This window comes from Pseudophryne corroboree, chromosome 3 (genome assembly GCF_028390025.1).
Source record: "Pseudophryne corroboree isolate aPseCor3 chromosome 3, aPseCor3.hap2, whole genome shotgun sequence".
NCBI lineage: Eukaryota > Metazoa > Chordata > Amphibia > Anura > Myobatrachidae > Pseudophryne > Pseudophryne corroboree.
In genome coordinates, this window is record NC_086446.1 from 310,340,657 (window position 1) to 310,360,205 (window position 19,549).

The 19,549-nt window shown below is 46.7% G+C and overlaps 1 protein-coding gene across 3 annotated transcripts in view; it reads right to left on the minus strand.

Moving 5' to 3' along the window:
* KAT2A (lysine acetyltransferase 2A) overlaps positions 1–19,549 on the minus strand; it is a 152,394-nt gene that overhangs the window by 84,921 nt on the left and 47,924 nt on the right. For all 3 annotated transcript variants that reach the window (XR_010243745.1, XM_063959420.1, XM_063959419.1), the window contains exons 8-12: positions 18,045–18,155; positions 17,531–17,667; positions 17,146–17,354; positions 15,661–15,787; positions 9,704–9,814 (exon numbers count right to left, since the gene is read on the minus strand). Coding sequence is in view for 2 of the 3 variants with exons in the window: in XM_063959420.1 (XP_063815490.1) it covers positions 9,704–9,814; positions 15,661–15,787; positions 17,146–17,354; positions 17,531–17,667; positions 18,045–18,155 (695 nt within the window). In the remaining variant the exon portion in view is untranslated. The remainder of the gene's footprint in view (positions 1–9,703; positions 9,815–15,660; positions 15,788–17,145; positions 17,355–17,530; positions 17,668–18,044; positions 18,156–19,549) is intronic.

Sequence of the window (19,549 nt, forward strand, 5' to 3'; positions counted from 1 at the left end):
CTTTATTAGCTGTTCCTGATAGGAGGCCTTGATCAGTAGACCGTCTAGATAAAGGTTTACCGCGACCCCCAACAGTCTCAATCCTGCAACCATTATTGCCATGATCTTCGTAAAGATTCTCGGGGCTGATGATAGACCGAATGGTAGGGCTCTGAATTGGTAGTGATCCTTCACCAGTGCAAACCTTAAGTAAGCTTGGTGAGGAGTACAAATTGGGATATGCAGGTATGCATCCTTTATGTCCATGGATACCATGAACTCGCTTTGTTCCAAACCTGCAATGACCGACTGGATTGATTTCATATTGAATTTGTAGACCCATAGAAACCGGTTTAAAGCTTTTAAATTGAGTATCGGTCTGACCGTCCCGTCTAGCTTTGGCACGACAAAAAGATTGGAATAGAGCCCCGTTCCTCTTTGAGAGGCGGGAACTGGAATAATGACTTCTGACTGTAGCAATTTTTGAATTGCTAGCAGTAGTGCATTTGCTTTCTGAGGGCACCGAGGCAATCCCGTTGTAAAAAACTGACTGTGAGGTCTCTGTTGAAAATCCAGTTTGTACCCCTGGGAGATTATGTTGTTTATCCAAAGTTCTGGTGAGGTTTTGGCCCAGATATCCCGAAAACCTTCCAGACGTGCGCCCACCAAGGGGGACCCCAGGTGAGCTGGGAGGCCGTCATGCCACTGTCTTGTCAGCAGGTTTATCCTGCTTTCTGGTCGTTGCCTGTGAACGGCCTCTACCTCTGCCTCCACGTGCTTGCGTACCGAAACCTCTTCCTTAGGCTCGAAAGGACTGCAATCTAAATTAATTAAACATTGGTCCCAAATAACCTCTCCTAACCTGTGGAGTGGTTCTCGTATAAGGAGTAGGTAGGAAGGTGGACTTCCCTGCTGTAGTCTGTGGAATCCACTTATCCAACTCTGGACCGAAAAGCATTTCACCCCAAAGGGGATGGATTCCACCGCCTTCTTGGTGTCAGAGTCTCCTTGCCATTCTCCGAGCCATAAAATCCTTCTAGCAGATATGGCCGATGCGGAGATGCGCGATGCTATCCTGCTAATATCCTTTGAGGCTTGACACAAATATGAAGCGGATTCTAGAATGTGTTCCGCCAATTGGGTAATTTCTTCCAAGCTATTTTCCTCCTCAATAGCCTGTACTATACGGCCATACCATGCTCCCATGGCCTTGTTAACCCAAGCACAGACGATCGTAGGCCTCTGTGCTGCACCTGCTGCTACAAAAATTGATTTTAAAGCCGCGTCAACCGTACGATCTGAAGCATCCTTTAAAGTCGTTACATTGGGTATTGGTAAGATTGCCTTTTTGGACAACCTTCCTAAGTAAGCATCCACTACTGGTGGAGTCTCCCACTTCTCCATTACACCTTTAGGTAAAGGGTAAGTCACTTGAAACCTCTTCGGAAATTGAAAGCGTTTATCAGGTTGCTTCCAAGCCTCCTCCATTTGTGATTGGAGAGATTTAGGAATTGGAAACACTGCTGAACGCGGTTTTTGGGATTCGAATAATTCGAAATCCTCAGGCTCCTTAACTTCTTCTACTTTAAAGTTTAGGATCTCTTTCACCGCGTCAATCAAGGAATCAAGACCCGAGATTGCAGTGTCCTCTTCCGGAAAATCGGCGTCTAGGTTATATTCAATCAACTCATCTTCCTCCGTATCAATCATAAGACCCTCCTCTTCCTCTGATTCTGGTACAATAGGAAGAGGTCTTTAAACTGCCTTGCGCACATTCGTTTCTGCTTGTGCAGGCGGTGTTAACATTATGAGAAATTCTTCCATCGTCTTTGAGAATCCCGCAGCCCATTCAGATTGTTGCTTGTGTGATTCCACCATCTCCTTGGAGATTCTATCTGCAAGGTTATCTTCCCATGACCTAGCCGGAGCACTGCTCCCAGGTGGAGTGTCCTTGTCTAAGCAGGAAACGCACATCCCGGATCTGCCAACCCGCGTGCTCTTGTTACATTTTGTACAAACATAACAGGTCTTTGATGTCTTGGTTGGTGCTTTAGACATGTTGTTTAAACCCCCTACCAGACTAATACACAGCACTTTCACCCTTTAAACTAGGAAGAGAAAGATTGTGATAGGTGACGGAAGCAAAAGGTATTGGATTCGGCTGGAATTACTTTTCCTCTCTCTATATAGGAAAGGAAGAGTGCAAAAATAATTAAAGAAATAAAGAAATAAATGAGAAAAAAAAATAAAACATTAAACACCAGTTGACTTGCAACCCTCACACACCCAACTGTAAATCAGCTACGATGGTAGGGTTGTCCACTTGCTTCCCCGTATTTTCTTCAGGATCTTTGCATAGAATTCCCTTGAAAATAAGAATTTACTTACCGATAATTCTATTTCTCGTAGTCCGTAGTGGATGCTGGGGACTCCGTAAGGACCATGGGGAATAGCGGCTCCGCAGGAGACTGGGCACAAAAGTAAAGCTTTAGAACTACCTGGTGTGCACTGGCTCCTCCCCCTATGACCCTCCTCCAAGCCTCAGTTAGGATACTGTGCCCGGACGAGCGTACACAATAAGGAAGGATTTTGAATCCCGGGTAAGACTCATACCAGCCACACCAATCACACCATATAACTTGTGATCTAAACCCAGTTAACAGCATGATAACAGAGGAGCCTCTAGAAAAGATGGCTCACTACAGCAATAACCCGATTTTTTGGTAGCAATAACTATGTACCAGTATTGCAGACAATCCGCACTTGGGATGGGCGCCCAGCATCCACTACGGACTACGAGAAATAGAATTATCGGTAAGTAAATTCTTATTTTCTCTGACGTCCTAGTGGATGCTGGGGACTCCGTAAGGACCATGGGGATTATACCAAAGCTCCCAAACGGGCGGGAGAGTGCGGATGACTCTGCAGCACCAAATGAGAGAACTCCAGGTCCTCCTCAGCCAGGGTATCAAATTTGTAGAATTTTACAAACGTATTTGCTCCTGACCAAGTAGCTGCTCGGCAAAGTTGTAAAGCAGAGACCCCTCGGGCAGCCGCCCAAGATGAGCCCACCTTCCTTGTGGAATGGGCTTTTACAGATTTTGGCTGTGGCAGGCCTGCCACAGAATGTGCAAGCTGAATTGTACTACAAATCCAACGAGCAATAGTCTGCTTAGAAGCAGGAGCACCCAGCTTGTTGGGTGCATACAGAATAAACGAGTCAGATTTTCTGACTCCAGCCGTCCTGGAAACCTATATTTCCAGGGCCCTGACAACGTCTAGCAACTTGGAGTCCTCCAAGTCCCTAGTAGCCGCAGGCACCACAATAGGTTGATTCAGGTGAAACGCTGAAAACCACCTTAGGGAGAAACTGAGGACAAGTCCTCAATTCCGCCCTGTCCGAATGGAAAATCAGATGCGGGCTTTTACAGGATAAAGCCGCCAATTCTGACACGCACCTGGCCCAGGCCAGGGCCAACAGCATGACCACTTTCCATGTGAGATATTTTAACTCCACATATTTAAGTGGTTCAAACCAATGTGACTTTTGGAACCCAAAAACTACATTTAGATCCCAAGGTGCCACTGGAGGCACAAAAGGAGGCTGTATATACAGTACCCCTTTCACAAACGTCTGAACTTCAGGGACTGAAGCTAGTTCTTTTTGGAAGAAAATTGACAGGGCCGAAATTTGAACCTTAATGGACCCCCATTTCAGGCCCATAGACACTCCTGTTTGCAGGAAATGTAGGAATCGACCTAGTTGAAAATTCCTCCGTCGGGGCCTTACTGGCCTCGCACCACGCAACATATTTTCGCCAAATGCGGTGATAATGTTTTGCGGTTATATCTTTCCTGGCTTTGATCAGGATAGGAATGACTTCATCCGGAATGCCTTTCTCCTTCAGGATCCGGCGTTCAACCGCCATGCCGTCAAACGCAGCCGCGGTAAGTCTTGGAACAGACAGGGTCCTTGCTGGAGCAGGTCCCTTCTTAGAGGTAGAGGCCACGGATCCTCCGTGAGCATCTCTTGAAGTTCCGGTTACCCAGTCCTTCTTGGTCAATCCGGAGCCACGAATATAGTGCTTACTCCTCTCCATCTTATAATTCTCAGTACCTTGGGTATGAGAGGCAGAGGAGGGAACACATACACTGACTGGTACACCCACTGTGTTACCAGAGCGTCTACAGCTATTGCCTGAGGGTCCCTTGACCTGGCGCAATACTTGACGAGTTTTATAAACATGTGGAAGACTTCTGGGTGAAGTCCCCACTCTCCCGGGTGGGGGTCGTGTCTGCTGAGGAAGTCTGCTTCCCAGTTGTCCACTCCCGGAATGAATACTGCTGACAGTGCTATCACATGATTTTCCGCCCAGCGAAGAATCCTTGCAGCTTCTGCCTTGCCCTCCTGCTTCTTGTGTCACCCTGTCTGTTTACGTGGGTGACTGCCGTGATGTTGTCCGAATGGATCAACTCCGGGTGACCTTGAAGCAGAGGTCATGCTGAGCTTAGAGCATTGTAAATGGCCCTTAGCTTCAGGATATTTATGTGAAGTGATGTCTCCAGGCTTGACCATAAGCTCTGGAAATTCCTTCCCTGTGTGACTGCTCCCCAGCCTCGCAGGCTGGCATCCGTGGTCACCAGGACCCAGTCCTGAATGTCGAATCTGCGGCCCTCTAGAAGATGAGCACTCTGCAACCACCACAGGAGAGACACCCTTGTGCTTGGTGACAGGGTTATCCGCTGATGCATCTGAAGATGCGACCCGGACCATTTGTCCAGCAGGTCCCACTGGAAAGTTCTTGCGTGGAATCTGCCGAATGGGATTACTTCGTAGGAAGCCACCATTTTTCCCAGAACCCTTTCATTGATGTACTGAGACTTGGCTCGGTTATAGGAGGTTCCCGACTAGCTCGGATAACTCCCTGACTTTCTCCTCCGGGAGAAACCCCTTTTTCTGGACTGTGTCCAGGATCATCCCTAGGAACAGAAGACGAGTCGTCGTAATCAGCTGCGATTTTGGAATATTGAGAATCCAATCGTGCTGCCGCAACACTACCCGAGATAGTGCTACACCGACCTCCAACTGTTCCCTGGATCTTACCCTTATCAGGGAATCGTCCAAGTAAGGGATAACTAAAATTCCCTTCCTTCGAAAGAGTATCATCATTTCGGCCATTACCTTGGTAAAGACCCGGGGTGCCGTGGACCATCCATACGGCAGCGTCTGAAACTGATAGTGACAGTTCTGTACCACAAACCTGAGGTACCCTTGGTGAGAAGGGTAAATTGGGACATGAAGGTAAGCATCCTTGATGTCCCGAGACATCATGTAGTCCCCTTCTTCCAGGTTCGCAATCACTGCCCTGAGTGACTCAATATTGAATTTGAACCTCCGTATGTAAGTGTTCAAGATTTTAGATTTAGAATCGGTCTCACCGAGTCGTCCGGCTTCGGTACCACAACAGTGTGGAATAATACCCCGTTCCCTGTCGCAGGAGGGGTACCTTGATTATCACCTGCTGGGAATACAGCTTGTGAATGGCTTCCAAAACTGCCTCCCTGTCAGAGGGAGACATCGGTAAAGCCGACTTTAGGAAACGGCGAGGGGGAGACGTCTCGAATTCCAATTTGTACCCCTGAGATATCACCTGAAGGATCCAGGGGTCTAATTGCGAGTGAGCCCACTGCGCGCTGAAATTCATTGAGACGGGCCCCCACCGTGCCTGATTCTGCTTGTAAAGCCCCAGCGTCATACTGAGGGCTTGGCAGAGGAGAGGGCTTCTGTTCCTGGGAACTGGCTGATTTCTGCAGCCTTTTTCCTCTCTGTTGAGAGGCGACCTGGGGTACAAACGTGGATTTCCCAGCTGTTGCCGTGGCCACCAGGTCTGAAAGACCGACCCCAAATAACTCCTCCCCTTAATAAGGCAATACTTCCAAATGCCGTTTGGAATCCGCATCACCTGACCACTGTCGTGTCCATAACCCTCTACTGGCAGAAATGGACAACGCACTTAGACTTGATGCCAGTCGGCAAATATTCCGCTGTGCATCACGCATATATAGAAATGCATCCTTTAAAATGCTCTATAGGCAATAATATACTGTCCCTATCTAGGGTATCAATATTTTCAGTCAGGGAATCCGACCACGCCAACCCAGCACTGCACATCCAGGCTGAGGCGATTGCTGGTCGCAGTATAACACCAGTATGTGTGTAAATACATTTTAGGATACCCTCCTGCTTTCTATCAGCAGGATCCTTAAGGGCGGCCATCTCAGGAGAGGGTAGAGCCCTTGTTCTTACAAGCGTGTGAGCGCTTTATCCACCCTAGGGGGTGTTTCCCAACGCACCCTAACCTCTGGCGGGAAAGGATATAATGCCAATAACATTTTAGAAATTATCAGTTGTTATCGGGGGAAACCCACGCATCATCACACACCTCATTTAATTTCTCAGATTCAGGAAAACTACAGGTAGTTTTTCCTCACCGAACATAATACCCCTTTTTGGTGGTACTCGTATTATCAGAAATGTGTAAAACATTTTTCATTGCCTCAATCATGTAACGTGTGGCCCTACTGGAAGTCACATTTGTCTCTTCACCGTCGACACTGGAGTCAGTATTCGTGTCGGCGTCTATATCTGCCATCTGAGGTAACGGGCGCTTTAGAGCCCCTGACGGCCTATGAGACGTCTGGACAGGCACAAGCTGAGTAGCCGGCTGTCTCATGTCAACCACTGTCTTTTATACAGAGCTGACACTGTCACGTAATTCCTTCCAACAGTTCATCCACTCAGGTGTCGACCCCCTAGGGGGTGACATCACTATTACAGGCAATCTGCTCCGTCTCCACATCATTTTTCTCCTCATACATGTCGACACAAACGTACCGACACACAGCACACACACAGGGAATGCTCTGATAGAGGACAGGACCCCACTAGCCCTTTGGGGAGACAGAGGGAGAGTTTGCCAGCACACACCAGAGCGCTATATATATACAGGGATAACCTTATATAAGTGTTTTTTCCCTTATAGCTGCTGTATTTTTAATACTGCGCATAATTAGTGCCCCCCTCTCTTTTTTAACCCTTTCTGTAGTGTAGTGACTGCAGGGGAGAGCCAGGGAGCTTCCCTCCAACAGAGCTGTGAGGGAAAATGGCGCCAGTGTGCTGAGGAGATAGTCTCCGCCCCCTTCTCGGCGGCCTTATCTCCCGTTTTTCTGTGTATTCTGGCAGGGGTTAAATTCATCCATATAGCCCAGGAGCTATATGTGATGCATTTTTTGCCATCCAAGGTGTTTTTATTGCGTCTCAGGGCGCCCCCCCCAGCGCCCTGCACCCTCAGTGACCGGAGTGTGAAGTGTGCTGAGAGCAATGGCGCACAGCTGCAGTGCTGTGCGCTACCTTGTTGAAGACAGGACGTCTTCTGCCGCCGATTTTCCGGACCTCTTCTGTCTTCTGGCTCTGTAAGGGGGCCGGCGGCGCGGCTCTGGGACCTATCCATGGCTGGGCCTGTGATCGGTCCCTGTGGAGCTAATGTCCAGTAGCCTAAGAAGCCCAATCCACTCTGCACGCAGGTGAGTTCGCTTCTTCTCCCCTTAGTCCCTCGATGCAGTGAGCCTGTTGCCAGCAGGTCTCACTGAACATAAAAAACCTAAAACTAAACTTTTCACTAAGCAGCTCAGGAGAGCCACCTAGTGTGCACCCTTCTCGTTCGGGCACAAAAATCTAACCGAGGCTTGGAGGAGGGTCATAGGGGGAGGAGCCAGTGCACAGGTAGTTCTAAAGTATTACTTTTGTGCCCAGTCTCCTGCGGAGCCGCTATTCCCCATGGTCCTTACGGAGTCCCCAGCATCCACTAGGACGTCAGAGAAATATAAATAGTAAAGCAGAATTAATTTTCAGGAGATCCTCACATTACTAAATATATACAGTTTAACCAGCAGAGGGAGCCATTGTTATAATAAAGAAAAAACATGGTGGGGTCTACCTTGTCATCTTATTTGATAACCTATAAGAGGGGGAGGGCTGATCCCTGCCCCTCAGATTGGCGCCTGTTTGGAATAATTAAGATGGCCGCCACTGAAATAATTTTTTCACTTCATTAAGTATTATGCTCCAGGTGGTCCTATGTATCTATATGTGCACCGGAGCTCTTTAAACATAAAGGAGGAACGTCTGCTGTCTAATGCCCCCCCCCCTGCCCCCGCGGCTGAGGAATCTCCTCAGCCGCGTGGTATATTACTGCGGCTCTCCTCCCGCCTGCGCGCGCTCCAGGACCATTCTCACCCGGTCAAACAGCGGCGTCTCTGCACACATGGAGGAGCGCTTGCTGTGCGCTCCTATGTCCCCACCAGCGCGCGCGCTCCAGGTGGCGGCGCCTCCACTCATCTCCACTGCTGATAGGGGAGACAGCCCAGCCCCACCGATGGCCGGCGCGCTGCTGTGGAGATTATAAATGCTACCTCTGTGCTTCAAAGGGTATAACTGGTAGCAAAGAAAAGAAAAGAAAAAAAAAAGACGAAAAGCCCGTCTCCCTACATAATCATACTAGAGCCCTTAATCTGACCAGTACTCACTGTGAAGAGGATCTCCTGCCGAGAGATGCAGGTCCCTTCAAAAGTGATCTTTGTCTCTCCCGATATCAGTGGTCTTTGTCCCCCTTTTCATTAGGTTGACGCAGCACCTCAATTGATTTTTTTTTTAGTCAGGAGCTCAGTGCTCCCATGTGCTGTACCTCCAGCACAATTTTTCAAACTGGGGGATGAGGGATGTGAAGGGGGATGAGCCGGCTGTGCAGACAATGCTAATTTTTAGATTGTGCCACACCACCGGTTGCAAGCTTCACACCCCTACTGTATAAGTCTGTTCCAGTGTCCCCTAGTGGATGAAAGAGAAAAGGGTTTAACCAGGTAAGAACATAAAACCTCTTATATATTGGCCTTGTAAAGACCTGGGGCCAAATGTAATAGAGTGAGAGTTTCAGAAAGTGAGAGATTTGGTAAGGGTTTTCAGATATTTTTAAAGTGGCAATCATTTACACTTTAAAACCTGGTTGAACTTGCTGTGTAAATGATTGCCACTTTAAAAAAAACTGCAAAACCTTACCAAATCTCTCACTTTTTGAAACTCTCACTATTACATTTGGCCCCTGGTCTCTACAGGTTTTAAAAATATCACTACAGATAGAAAAGATATAGCAGCATCATGCTGGAATCCTGAATAGCTTATCGTACAAATTTAAACAAAGTAAAAACATCACAGCAGGTAGGAGATTTATACCACTGCAAATATCTTCCAAGAAAGTCACCGTGTGAAACCTATTGATTAAAATCTTATTGTATAAATTCAGCAGGGTATCTGCCAGAATACTGTAATACACAGGGTCTGTACAGGCTGTCAGTAGAAGACAAGCTCTAGAATAATAAGACAGCATGGATGAAAAATAAAGGAAGTCAGGTTCAAAGCCAACATATTGAGTGTTACTAAATAGCTGAGAGGTTTTCCTTACTTCACAGCAACAAAGACACAGTTTTGAAATACTGATATACATGTGTATTCTGAAAGCCAAAGACAGCAAGGGTTTATTGTTTTTGTGTATAACGGGGAAAAACAATGTGAAGTATTTGCAGCAAATGAAAACCTACATTTCCATCTTGACTGCCTACATCTCACACAAAGCAGAACAAGATAGATGGCAGGTCCAAAGGTACTCACCTGCTTTTTAAAATATCCAATGGCGTATTCATCTGCATATGTCAGGAAGTACAGGATGTTGTGCTTAATGTGGTATTCCTTTAAATGATTCATCAAGTGTGTGCCATATCCCTGAAGATGAAAAGCAATCAACATAAAACACACAAAAAAACCAAAAAAAATAAGAATTTACTTACCGATAATTCTATTTCTCTCGTAGTCCGTAGTGGATGCTGGGAACTCCGTAAGGACCATGGGGAATAGCGGCTCCGCAGGAGACTGGGCACAAAAGTAAAGCTTTAGGACTACCTGGTGTGCACTGGCTCCTCCCCCTATGACCCTCCTCCAAGCCTCAGTTAGGATACTGTGCCCGGACGAGCGTACACAATACGGAAGGATTTTGAATCCCGGGTAAGACTCATACCAGCCACACCAATCACACCGTACAACCTGTGATCTGAACCCAGTTAACAGCATGATAACAGAGGAGCCTCTGGAAAGATGGTTCACAACAACAATAACCCGATTTAGTTAACAATAACTATGTACAAGTATTGCAGACAATCCGCACTTGGGATGGGCGCCCAGCATCCACTACGGACTACGAGAAATAGAATTATCGGTAAGTAAATTCTTATTTTCTCTGACGTCCTAGTGGATGCTGGGAACTCCGTAAGGACCATGGGGATTATACCAAAGCTCCCAAACGGGCGGGAGAGTGCGGATGACTCTGCAGCACCGAATGAGAGAACTCCAGGTCCTCCTCAGCCAGGGTATCAATTTTGTAGAATTTAGCAAACGTGTTTGCCCCTGACCAAGTAGCTGCTCGGCAAAGTTGTAAAGCCGAGACCCCTCGGGCAGCCGCCCAAGATGAGCCCACCTTCCTTGTGGAATGGGCTTTTACAGATTTTGGCTGTGGCAGGCCTGCCACAGAATGTGCAAGCTGAATTGTACTACAAATCCAACGAGCAATAGTCTGCTTAGAAGCAGGAGCACCCAGCTTGTTGGGTGCATACAGGATAAACAGCGAGTCAGATTTTCTGACTCCAGCCGTCCTGGAAACGTATATTTTCAGGGCCTTGACTACGTCCAGCAACTTGGAGTCCTCCAAGTCCCTAGTAGCCGCAGGCACCACAATAGGCTGGTTCAGGTGAAACGCTGACACCACCTTAGGGAGAAACTGAGGACGAGTCCTCAATTCCGCCCTGTCCGAATGGAAAATCAGATAAGGGCTTTTACAGGATAAAGCCGCCAATTCTGACACGCGCCTGGCCGAAGCCAGGGCCAACACATGACCACTTTCCACGTGAGATATTTCAAATCCACAGATTTAAGTGGTTCAAACCAATGTGATTTTAGGAACCCCAAAACTACATTGAGATCCCAAGGTGCCACTGGAGGCACAAAAGGAGGCTGTATATGCAGCACCCCCTTGACAAGCGTCTGAACTTCAGGAACTGAAGCCAGTTCTTTCTGGAAGAAAATCGACAGGGCCGAAATCTGAACCTTAATGGATCCTAATTTTAGGCCCATAGACACTCCTGTTTGCAGGAAATGCAGGAATCGACCTAGTTGAAATTCCTCCATTGGGGCCTTACTGGCCTCGCACCGCGCAACATATTTTCGCCAAATGCGGTGATAATGCTTTGCGGTTACATCCTTCCTGGCTTTGATCAGGGTAGGGATGACTTCATCCGGAATGCCTTTTTCCTTCAGGATCCGGCGTTCAACCGCCCTGCCGTCAAACGCAGCCGCGGTAAGTCTTGGAATAGACAGGGTCCTTGCTGGAGCAGGTCCCTTCTTAGAGGTAGAGGCCACGGGTCCTCCGTGAGCATCTCTTGAAATTCCGGGTACCAAGTCCTTCTTGGCCAATCCGGAGCCACGAGTATAGTTCTTACTCCCCTCCGTCTTATAATTCTCAGTACTTTTGGTATAAGAGGAAGAGGAGGGAACACATACACTGACTGGTACACCCACGGTGTTACCAGAGCGTCCACAGCTATTGCCTGAGGGTCCCTTGACCTTGCGCAATACCTGTCCAATTTTTTGTTTAGGCGGGACGCCATCATGTCCACCTTTGGTTTTTCCCAACGGTTTACAATCATGTGGAAGACTTCTGGGTGAAGTCCCCACTCTCCCGGGTGGAGGTCGTGCCTGCTGAGGAAGTCTGCTTCCCAGTTGTCCACTCCCGGAATGAACACTGCTGACAATGCTATCACATGATTTTCCGCCCAGCGAAAAATCCTTGCAGCTTCTGCCATTGCCCTCCTGCTTCTTGTGCCGCCCTGTCTGTTTACGTGCGCGACTGCCGTGATGTTGTCCGACTGGATCAGCACCGGCTGACCTTGAAGCAGAGGTCTTGCTTGGCTTAGGGCATTGTAAATGGCCCTTAGCTCCATTTATGTGAAGTGATGTCTCCAGGCTTGACCACAAGCCCTGGAAATTTCTTCCCTGTGTGATTGCTCCCCCGCCTCGCAGGCTGGCATCCGTGGTCACCAGGACCCAGGCCTGAATGCCGAATCTGCGGCCCTCTAGAAGATGAGCACTCTGCAACCACCACAGGAGAGACACCCTTGTCTTTGGTGACAGGGTTATCCGCTGATGCATCTGAAGATGCGATCCGGACCATTTGTCCAGCAGGTCCCACTGGAAAGTTCTTGCGTAGAATCTGCCGAATGGAATTGCTTCGTAGGAAGCTACCATTTTTCCCAGGACCCTTGTGCACTGATGCACTGACACTTGGCCTGGTTTTAGGAGGTTTCTGACTAGTTCGGATAACTCCCTGGCTTTCTACTCCGGGAGAAACACCTTTTTCTGGACTGTGTCCAGGATCATCCCTAGGAATAGAAGACGTGTCGTCGGGATCAGCTGCGATTTTGGAATAATGAGAATCCAACCGTGCTGCCGCAACACTACTTGAGATAGTGCTACCCCGACTACCAACTGTTCCCTGGATCTTGCCCTTATCAGGAGATCGTCCAAGTAAGGGATAACTAAAACTCCCTTCCTTCGAAGGAGTATCATCATTTCGGCCATTACTTTGGTAAAGACCCGGGGTGCCGTGGACAAACCAAACGGCAGCGTCTGAAACTGATAGTGACAGTTCTGTACCACAAAGCTGAGGTACCCTTGGTGTGAAGGGTAAATTGGGACATGTAGGTAAGCATCCTTGATGTCCAGAGACACCATATAATCCCCTTCTTCCAGGTTTGCAATCACTGCTCTGAGTGACTCCATCTTGAATTTGAACCTCTGTATGTAAGTGTTCAAGGATTTTAGATTTTAAATAGGTCTCACCGAGCCGTCCGGCTTCGGTACCACCAATAGCGTGGAATAAAACCCCTTTCCCTGTTGTAGGAGGGGTACCTTGATTATCACCTGCTGGGAATACAGCTTGTGAATGGCTTCCAATACCGCCTCCCTGTCGGAGGGAGACGTCGGTAAAGCAGACTTTAGGAAACGGCGAAGGGGAGACGTCTCGAATTCCAATTTGTACCCCTGAGATACCACCTGAAGGATCCAGGGGTCCACCTGTGAGTGAGCCCACTGCACGCTGAAATTTTTGAGACGGGCCCCCACCGTGCCCGAGTCCGCTGGTAAAGCCCCAGCGTCATGCTGAGGACTTGGCAGAAACAGGAGAGAGCTTCTGTTCCTGGGAACTGGCTGTTTGCTGCAGCCTTTTTCCTCTCCCTCTGCCACGGGGCAGAAATGAGGAGCCTTTTGCCCGCTTGCCCTTATGGGGCCGAAAGGACTTACGTTGAGAGGCTACCTGGGGTAAAAATGTGGATTTCCCAGCCGTTGCCGTGGCCACCAGGTCTGTTAGACCTACCCCAAATAACTCCTTTTTGTAATCAGCATCACCTGACCACTGTCTTGTCCATAACCCTCTTCTGGCAGAAATGGACAGCGCACTTACTCTTGATGCCAGTCGGCAAATATCCCTCTGTGCATCACGCATATATAGAAATGCATCTTTTAAATGCTCTATAGTCAGTAATATACTGTCCCTATCTAGGGTATCAATATTGTCAGTCAGGGAATCCGACCAAGCCACCCCAGCACTGCACATCCAGGCTGAGGCGATTGCTGGTCGCAGTATCACACCCGTGTGAGTGTATATACATTTTAGGATATTTTCCTGCTGTCTGTCAGCAGGTTCCTTAAGGGCGGCCGTATCCGGGGACGGTAGTGCCACCTGTTTAGACAAGCGTGTGAGCGCTTTATCCACCCTAAGGGGTGTTTCCCAACGTGCCCTATCCTCTGGCGGGAAGGGGTATGATGCTAATAACTTTTTAGGAATTAACAGTTTTTATCGGGGGAAACCCACGCATCATCACACACTTCATTTAATTCCTCAGATGCAGGAAAAACTACAGGCAGTTTTTTCTCACCCAACATAATACCCTTTTTAGTGGTACTGGTATTATCAGAAATATGTAAAACATTTTCCATAGCCTCAATCATGTAACGTGTGGCCCTACTGGAAGTCACATTCGTCTCTTAATCGTCGACACTGGAGTCAGCATCCGTGTCGGCGTCTGTATCTGCCATCTGAGGTAACGGGCGTTTTAGAGCCCCTGATGGCTTTTGAGACACCTGGACAGGCACAGGCTGAGTAGCCGGCTGTCTCATGTCATCAATCTTTTGTAAAGAGCTGACACTGTCACGTAATTCCTTCCATAAGCTCAGCCACTCAGGTGTCGACTCCCTAGGGGGTGACATCTCCATTACAGGCAATTTCTCCGCCTCCACACCATTTTCCTCCTCATACATGTCGACACAATCGTACCGACACACAGCACACACACAGGGAATGCTCTGATAGAGGACAGGACCCCACTAGCCCTTTGGGGAGACAGAGGGAGAGTATGCCAGCACACACCAGAGCGCTATATATATATATATATATATATATATATATATATATACACAGGAATACCACTATAAAATGTGCTTTTCCCTTATAGCTGCTGTTATTATTAGAAACTGCGCCAAATTAGTGCCCCCCTCTCTTTTTTACCCTTTTCTGTAGTGCAGGACTGCAGGGGAGAGTCAGGGAGACGTCCTTCCAGCGGAGCTGTGATGGAAAATGGCGCCCGTGTGCTGAGGAGATAGGCTCCGCCCCCTTCTCGGCGGCCTTTTCTCCCGCTTTTTGGTGAGTTCTGGCAGTGGTTAAAATACATCCATATAGCCCTGGGGGTTATATGTGGTGTATTTTTGCCAGCCAAGGTGTTTACATTGCTGCTCAGGGCGCCCCCCCCTAGCGCCCTGCACCCTCAGTGACCGAAGTGTGAAGTGTGCCTGATTAACAATGGCGCACAGCTGCAGTGCTGTGCGCTACCTTGTTGAAGACTGATGTCTTCTGCCGCCGATTTTTCCGGACCTCTTCTTGCTTCTGGCTCTGTAAGGGGGCCGGCGGCGCGGCTCTGGGACCGAGCTCCGAGGCTGGGCCTGTGTTCGGTCCCTCTGGAGCTAATGGTGTCCAGTAGCCTAAGAAGCCCAAGCTGGCTGCAAGCAGGCAGGTTCGCTTCTTCTCCCCTTAGTCCCTCGATGCAGTGAGCCTGTTGCCAGCAGGTCTCACTGAAAATAAAAAACCTAAAACTAAACTTTCACTAAGAAGCTCAGGAGAGCCCCTAGTGTGCACCCTTCTCGGCCGGGCACAAAAATCTAACTGAGGCTTGGAGGAGGGTCATAGAGGGAGGAGCCAGTGCACACCAGGTAGTCCTAAAGCTTTACTTTTGTGCCCAGTCTCCTGCGGAGCCGCTATTCCCCATGGTCCTTACGGAGTTCCCAGCATCCACTAGGACGTCAGAGAAATAAATAAAACCACCCCAGAATTAACTTGTGTGTCTCTTCCCAAGTCTATAACATGTCCAAAACATTTCTCAATTTTCTTCTGCAGAATAGAAAGAAAAAAAAACGGCACACAAGTACTCTGGTGTTTGTGGCAACAAAGAGGATTAAAAGGTTATACAGACCTTGACTTGCTCATTTGAAGTCACTGCGCAGAACACGATCTCTGTAAAGCCTTGAGTGGGGAACATTCTGAAGCAGATTCCCCCAATAACACGGCCATCTTTAATGAGAGCCAGGGTTTTGTGTTTCCTGTAAATAAATAAGTAAAAATAAACCTCACCATTGAAAACACTAACTCTAGGACCTCCTCCGCAATACTACAGATCGTATGATTTGTGCTACAGCTCAGAAGTAGCCTCAGAAATATGTAAAAATAGAAACATATTGTCTGACCAAGGAAGCCCAGTAACAGAATGCCAAATTGCTTGGTCACTTATGTGGCCCATATATCTGTGATGATTTGCCCGGATTCCCCATTCGCGGTGCGGAGGTCGGGGTAATCAAATGTTTGAAATCCCTGATTTCAACCAAGAAAGGAACGGAATCAGCGAGTTAGGGATTTATCATACTGAATTTTCCCGATTCCCACCGGATCGCCGATATAATCGGTATCAGGAAAATGCAACACTGATGTATGGCCCAAATTAATCTAAAACTGATGTCTCTTATGTTCTAATGTCATAGTCAGTGATGATAGTCATTATCCAAGGTGCTCAATGGCAATTCCTTGTGTTCTCCATAGTCAGTACTAATAGTCATATATATGCTATTTTTTCTTTGTCGGCATGTTTTTACTTTACCTATGTTGATGACTATATGTTACTGTGATTTCTTTATTACAGTGTCTTAATAAACACAGATTGCATAAAAAAAAAAAAAAACAAGAAACAACCCAAAAAAACAAACTGATAAACATTTTCAGGGAGGCTATGCAGTAAGTAAATATTATATGAAAAAAAATATATTAAAAAGAGATTAATTTCTAGCATTCTACCGGGAAAACATTGCAAAACAATACAATAATTAGATATTATAATATTTAATGCAGGTGGGAGTACAGTGTGTGTGTGTATATATATATATATATATATATATATATACATACATACACACACACACACACATATACATATATATCATATTTTAATGAGTACATGTATATTTAGAATAAAACATTTTTTTTAAATGGTACCATTTGAACTTGTTTAGTGGTACAAGGCTCAGCAACAGAATGTAATATTTTTTTTCCTACAGCTTTTTGAATTTAAAAAAAAGGGAGAAGTTGTTGGATACCTTGCATCAGCGGCAGAGCAGAAGCCTGAGTGAGAATGGCTTGCAGCCCCTCAGGTAAGAGGAAAACTTTGCATAGACATACAGTATATTAATAGCAGCACCACTTTAGACACTGCCTAGCAGTACAAATATGGCTTTAACCGTTTGTTTTTAGAACATTGAACACTACATTGCACTTTGTTTCAAAAAGCCACATTGGAAACCCAGTATTTTACCATAAGGTTTTATATGCGAAAATTTCAATTTTGATGTTTAGTGGGACATGAATTAACAAATACAATAGAGTGTCTGCAGGAGTCAGAAATTGGACATACGGATCAAACACGAGCCGGGTAATGTATTCTTTAGGCATTCGAGGAAGTTGATGAGAGAAAACATTCTGTAACCCAACAAGCCACATGAGGATCTTCTTGTTAGACTTCTGAGACAGAGAATTTCCAATCACATGAAACTCTATGATTCCTCTTCGCTCCTCTAAACGAGCAGTTTCATCTCGGGCAGCATTAGCCGATAATAAGCTGGTCTGTGACAGGATCAAGAAGCAGAAACAAGAAAGCCAGCCATTGAGAATGCATCAAACAACGATAGTAGTGTACACCAATTTTCTATGAGCTAACGTCTTGATTTTTAAACTACAACGACATAACTAGGAGACTGTGTAAGGCCATCATATAAGTAAGTGATCAGCATTAGCCTTACATCAGGGCCCAGCATGGCAGCAGGGTCTGTGATCGTTAGCATGACTTCGTTAACCAGCTCCATGGGTATATCGCCCATCACACGAATTCTTTTAGCATCCTCCAGGGTCATACTGTCTGATAGTTTCCTTTTTTCTCCTGTGTAATATATAGATTGTTAATCAGCAGAACACCTCTGCAATAAAAATGAAAGAGTAATATCTGTGCACATCAAACACAACACTATAAATATTAATATATAAATGGTTAGAGCAGAGGTTCTCAAACTCGGTCCTCGGGGGCCCACACAGTGCATGTTTTGCAGGTCTCCTCAGAATCGCAAGTGAAATAATTAGCTCCACCTGTGGACCTTTTAAAATGCGTCAGTGAGTAATTAATACACCTGTGCACCTGCTGGGTTACCTGCAAAACATGCACTGTGTGGGCTCCCGAGGACCGAGTTTGAGAACCTCTGGGTTAGAGTGTTGATAATTTGCCTGCCATGTTCCTAGGAAAAAGCGTAACAAATACATTACCTGGCATGGGTTCAGAAATCCCAGCATCCCCATTGGAGGTCAGGGATGAGTTGTTGTTTAGGTTGTTGCTGAAGAGTGGCGTGCTAGGGGTGGTGGTGGTATTCACTGCAGCTGGCAATATGACAGAGAGAGAGGTCAGCAATCCCAAAGATATTTTTAATATTTTATTTAGAATGCCTATATACTTCAGTCTTAAAACAGGAATGTGTTACACATGCGCTACGGCAGTAATGGGGAACCTTTGGCTCTCCAGCTGTTGCTGAACTACATGTTTGCTATTTGGCAATGCTAAAACTGTAGCAGGGCATGCTGGGATATAGTTCAACAACAGCTGGAGTACCAAAGGTTCCCCCATCACTGCTCTAAGGGCATGATTCTAACACCAGTGCGTACAAGCACATAAGCGGTATAACGCCTTAAACCATTCATTTCTTGAGACCAGCGCTAGGAACGGTTAGTGATACGGGTCCACTGTATATTTAAAGCTTTATCGTTTTGTAAAAAAGTGATTTATTATACTAGTCATTTCTCATAGCTTGATCTGCAGCACATTTATTTTTATATATATATATATATATATATATATATATATATATATATATATATATATATATATATATATATATATATATATATTTTATTTTTTTTAAAGCACAGGAACATTTCTGTTTTATAAATAAAGGGAAAAAAAATAAGAATTTACTCACCGGTAATTCTATTTCTCGTAGTCCGTAGTGGATGCTGGGTACTTCATAAGGACCATGGGGAATAGACGGGCTCCGCAGGAGACTGGGCACTCTAAAAGAAAGATTAGGTACCATCTGGTGTGCACTGGCTCCTCCCTCTATGCCCCTCCTCCAGACCTCAGTTAGGGAAACTGTGCCCGGAAGAGCTGACACTGCAAGGAAAGGATTTGGAATCCAGGGTAAGACTCATACCAGCCACACCAATCACACCGTACAACTCGTGATAACCTTACCCAGTTAACAGTATGAATAACAACTGAGCCTCACTGAACAGATGGCTCCTAACAATAACCCTTTAGTTAAGCAATAACTATATACAAATATTGCAGAAAATCTGCACTTGGGACGGGCTCCCAGCATCCACTACGGACTACGAGAAATAGAATTACCGGTGAGTAAATTCTTATTTTCTCTGACGTCCTAGTGAATGCTGGGTACTCCGTAAGGACCATGGGGATTATACCAAAGCTCCCAAACGGGCGGGAGAGTGCGGATGACTCTGCAGCACTAAATGAGCAAACTCAAGGTCCTCCTCAGCCAGGGTATCAAACTTTAGAATTTTGCAAAAGTGTTTGATCCCGACCAAGTAGCAGCTCGGCAAAGTTGTAAAGCCGAGACCCCTCGGGCAGCCGCCCAAGAAGAGCCCACCTTCCTCGTGGAATGGGCTTTTACTGATTTAGGATGCGGCAGTCCAGCCGCAGAATGTGCAAGTTGAATCGTGCTACAGATCCAGCGAGCAATAGTCTGCTTTGACGCAGG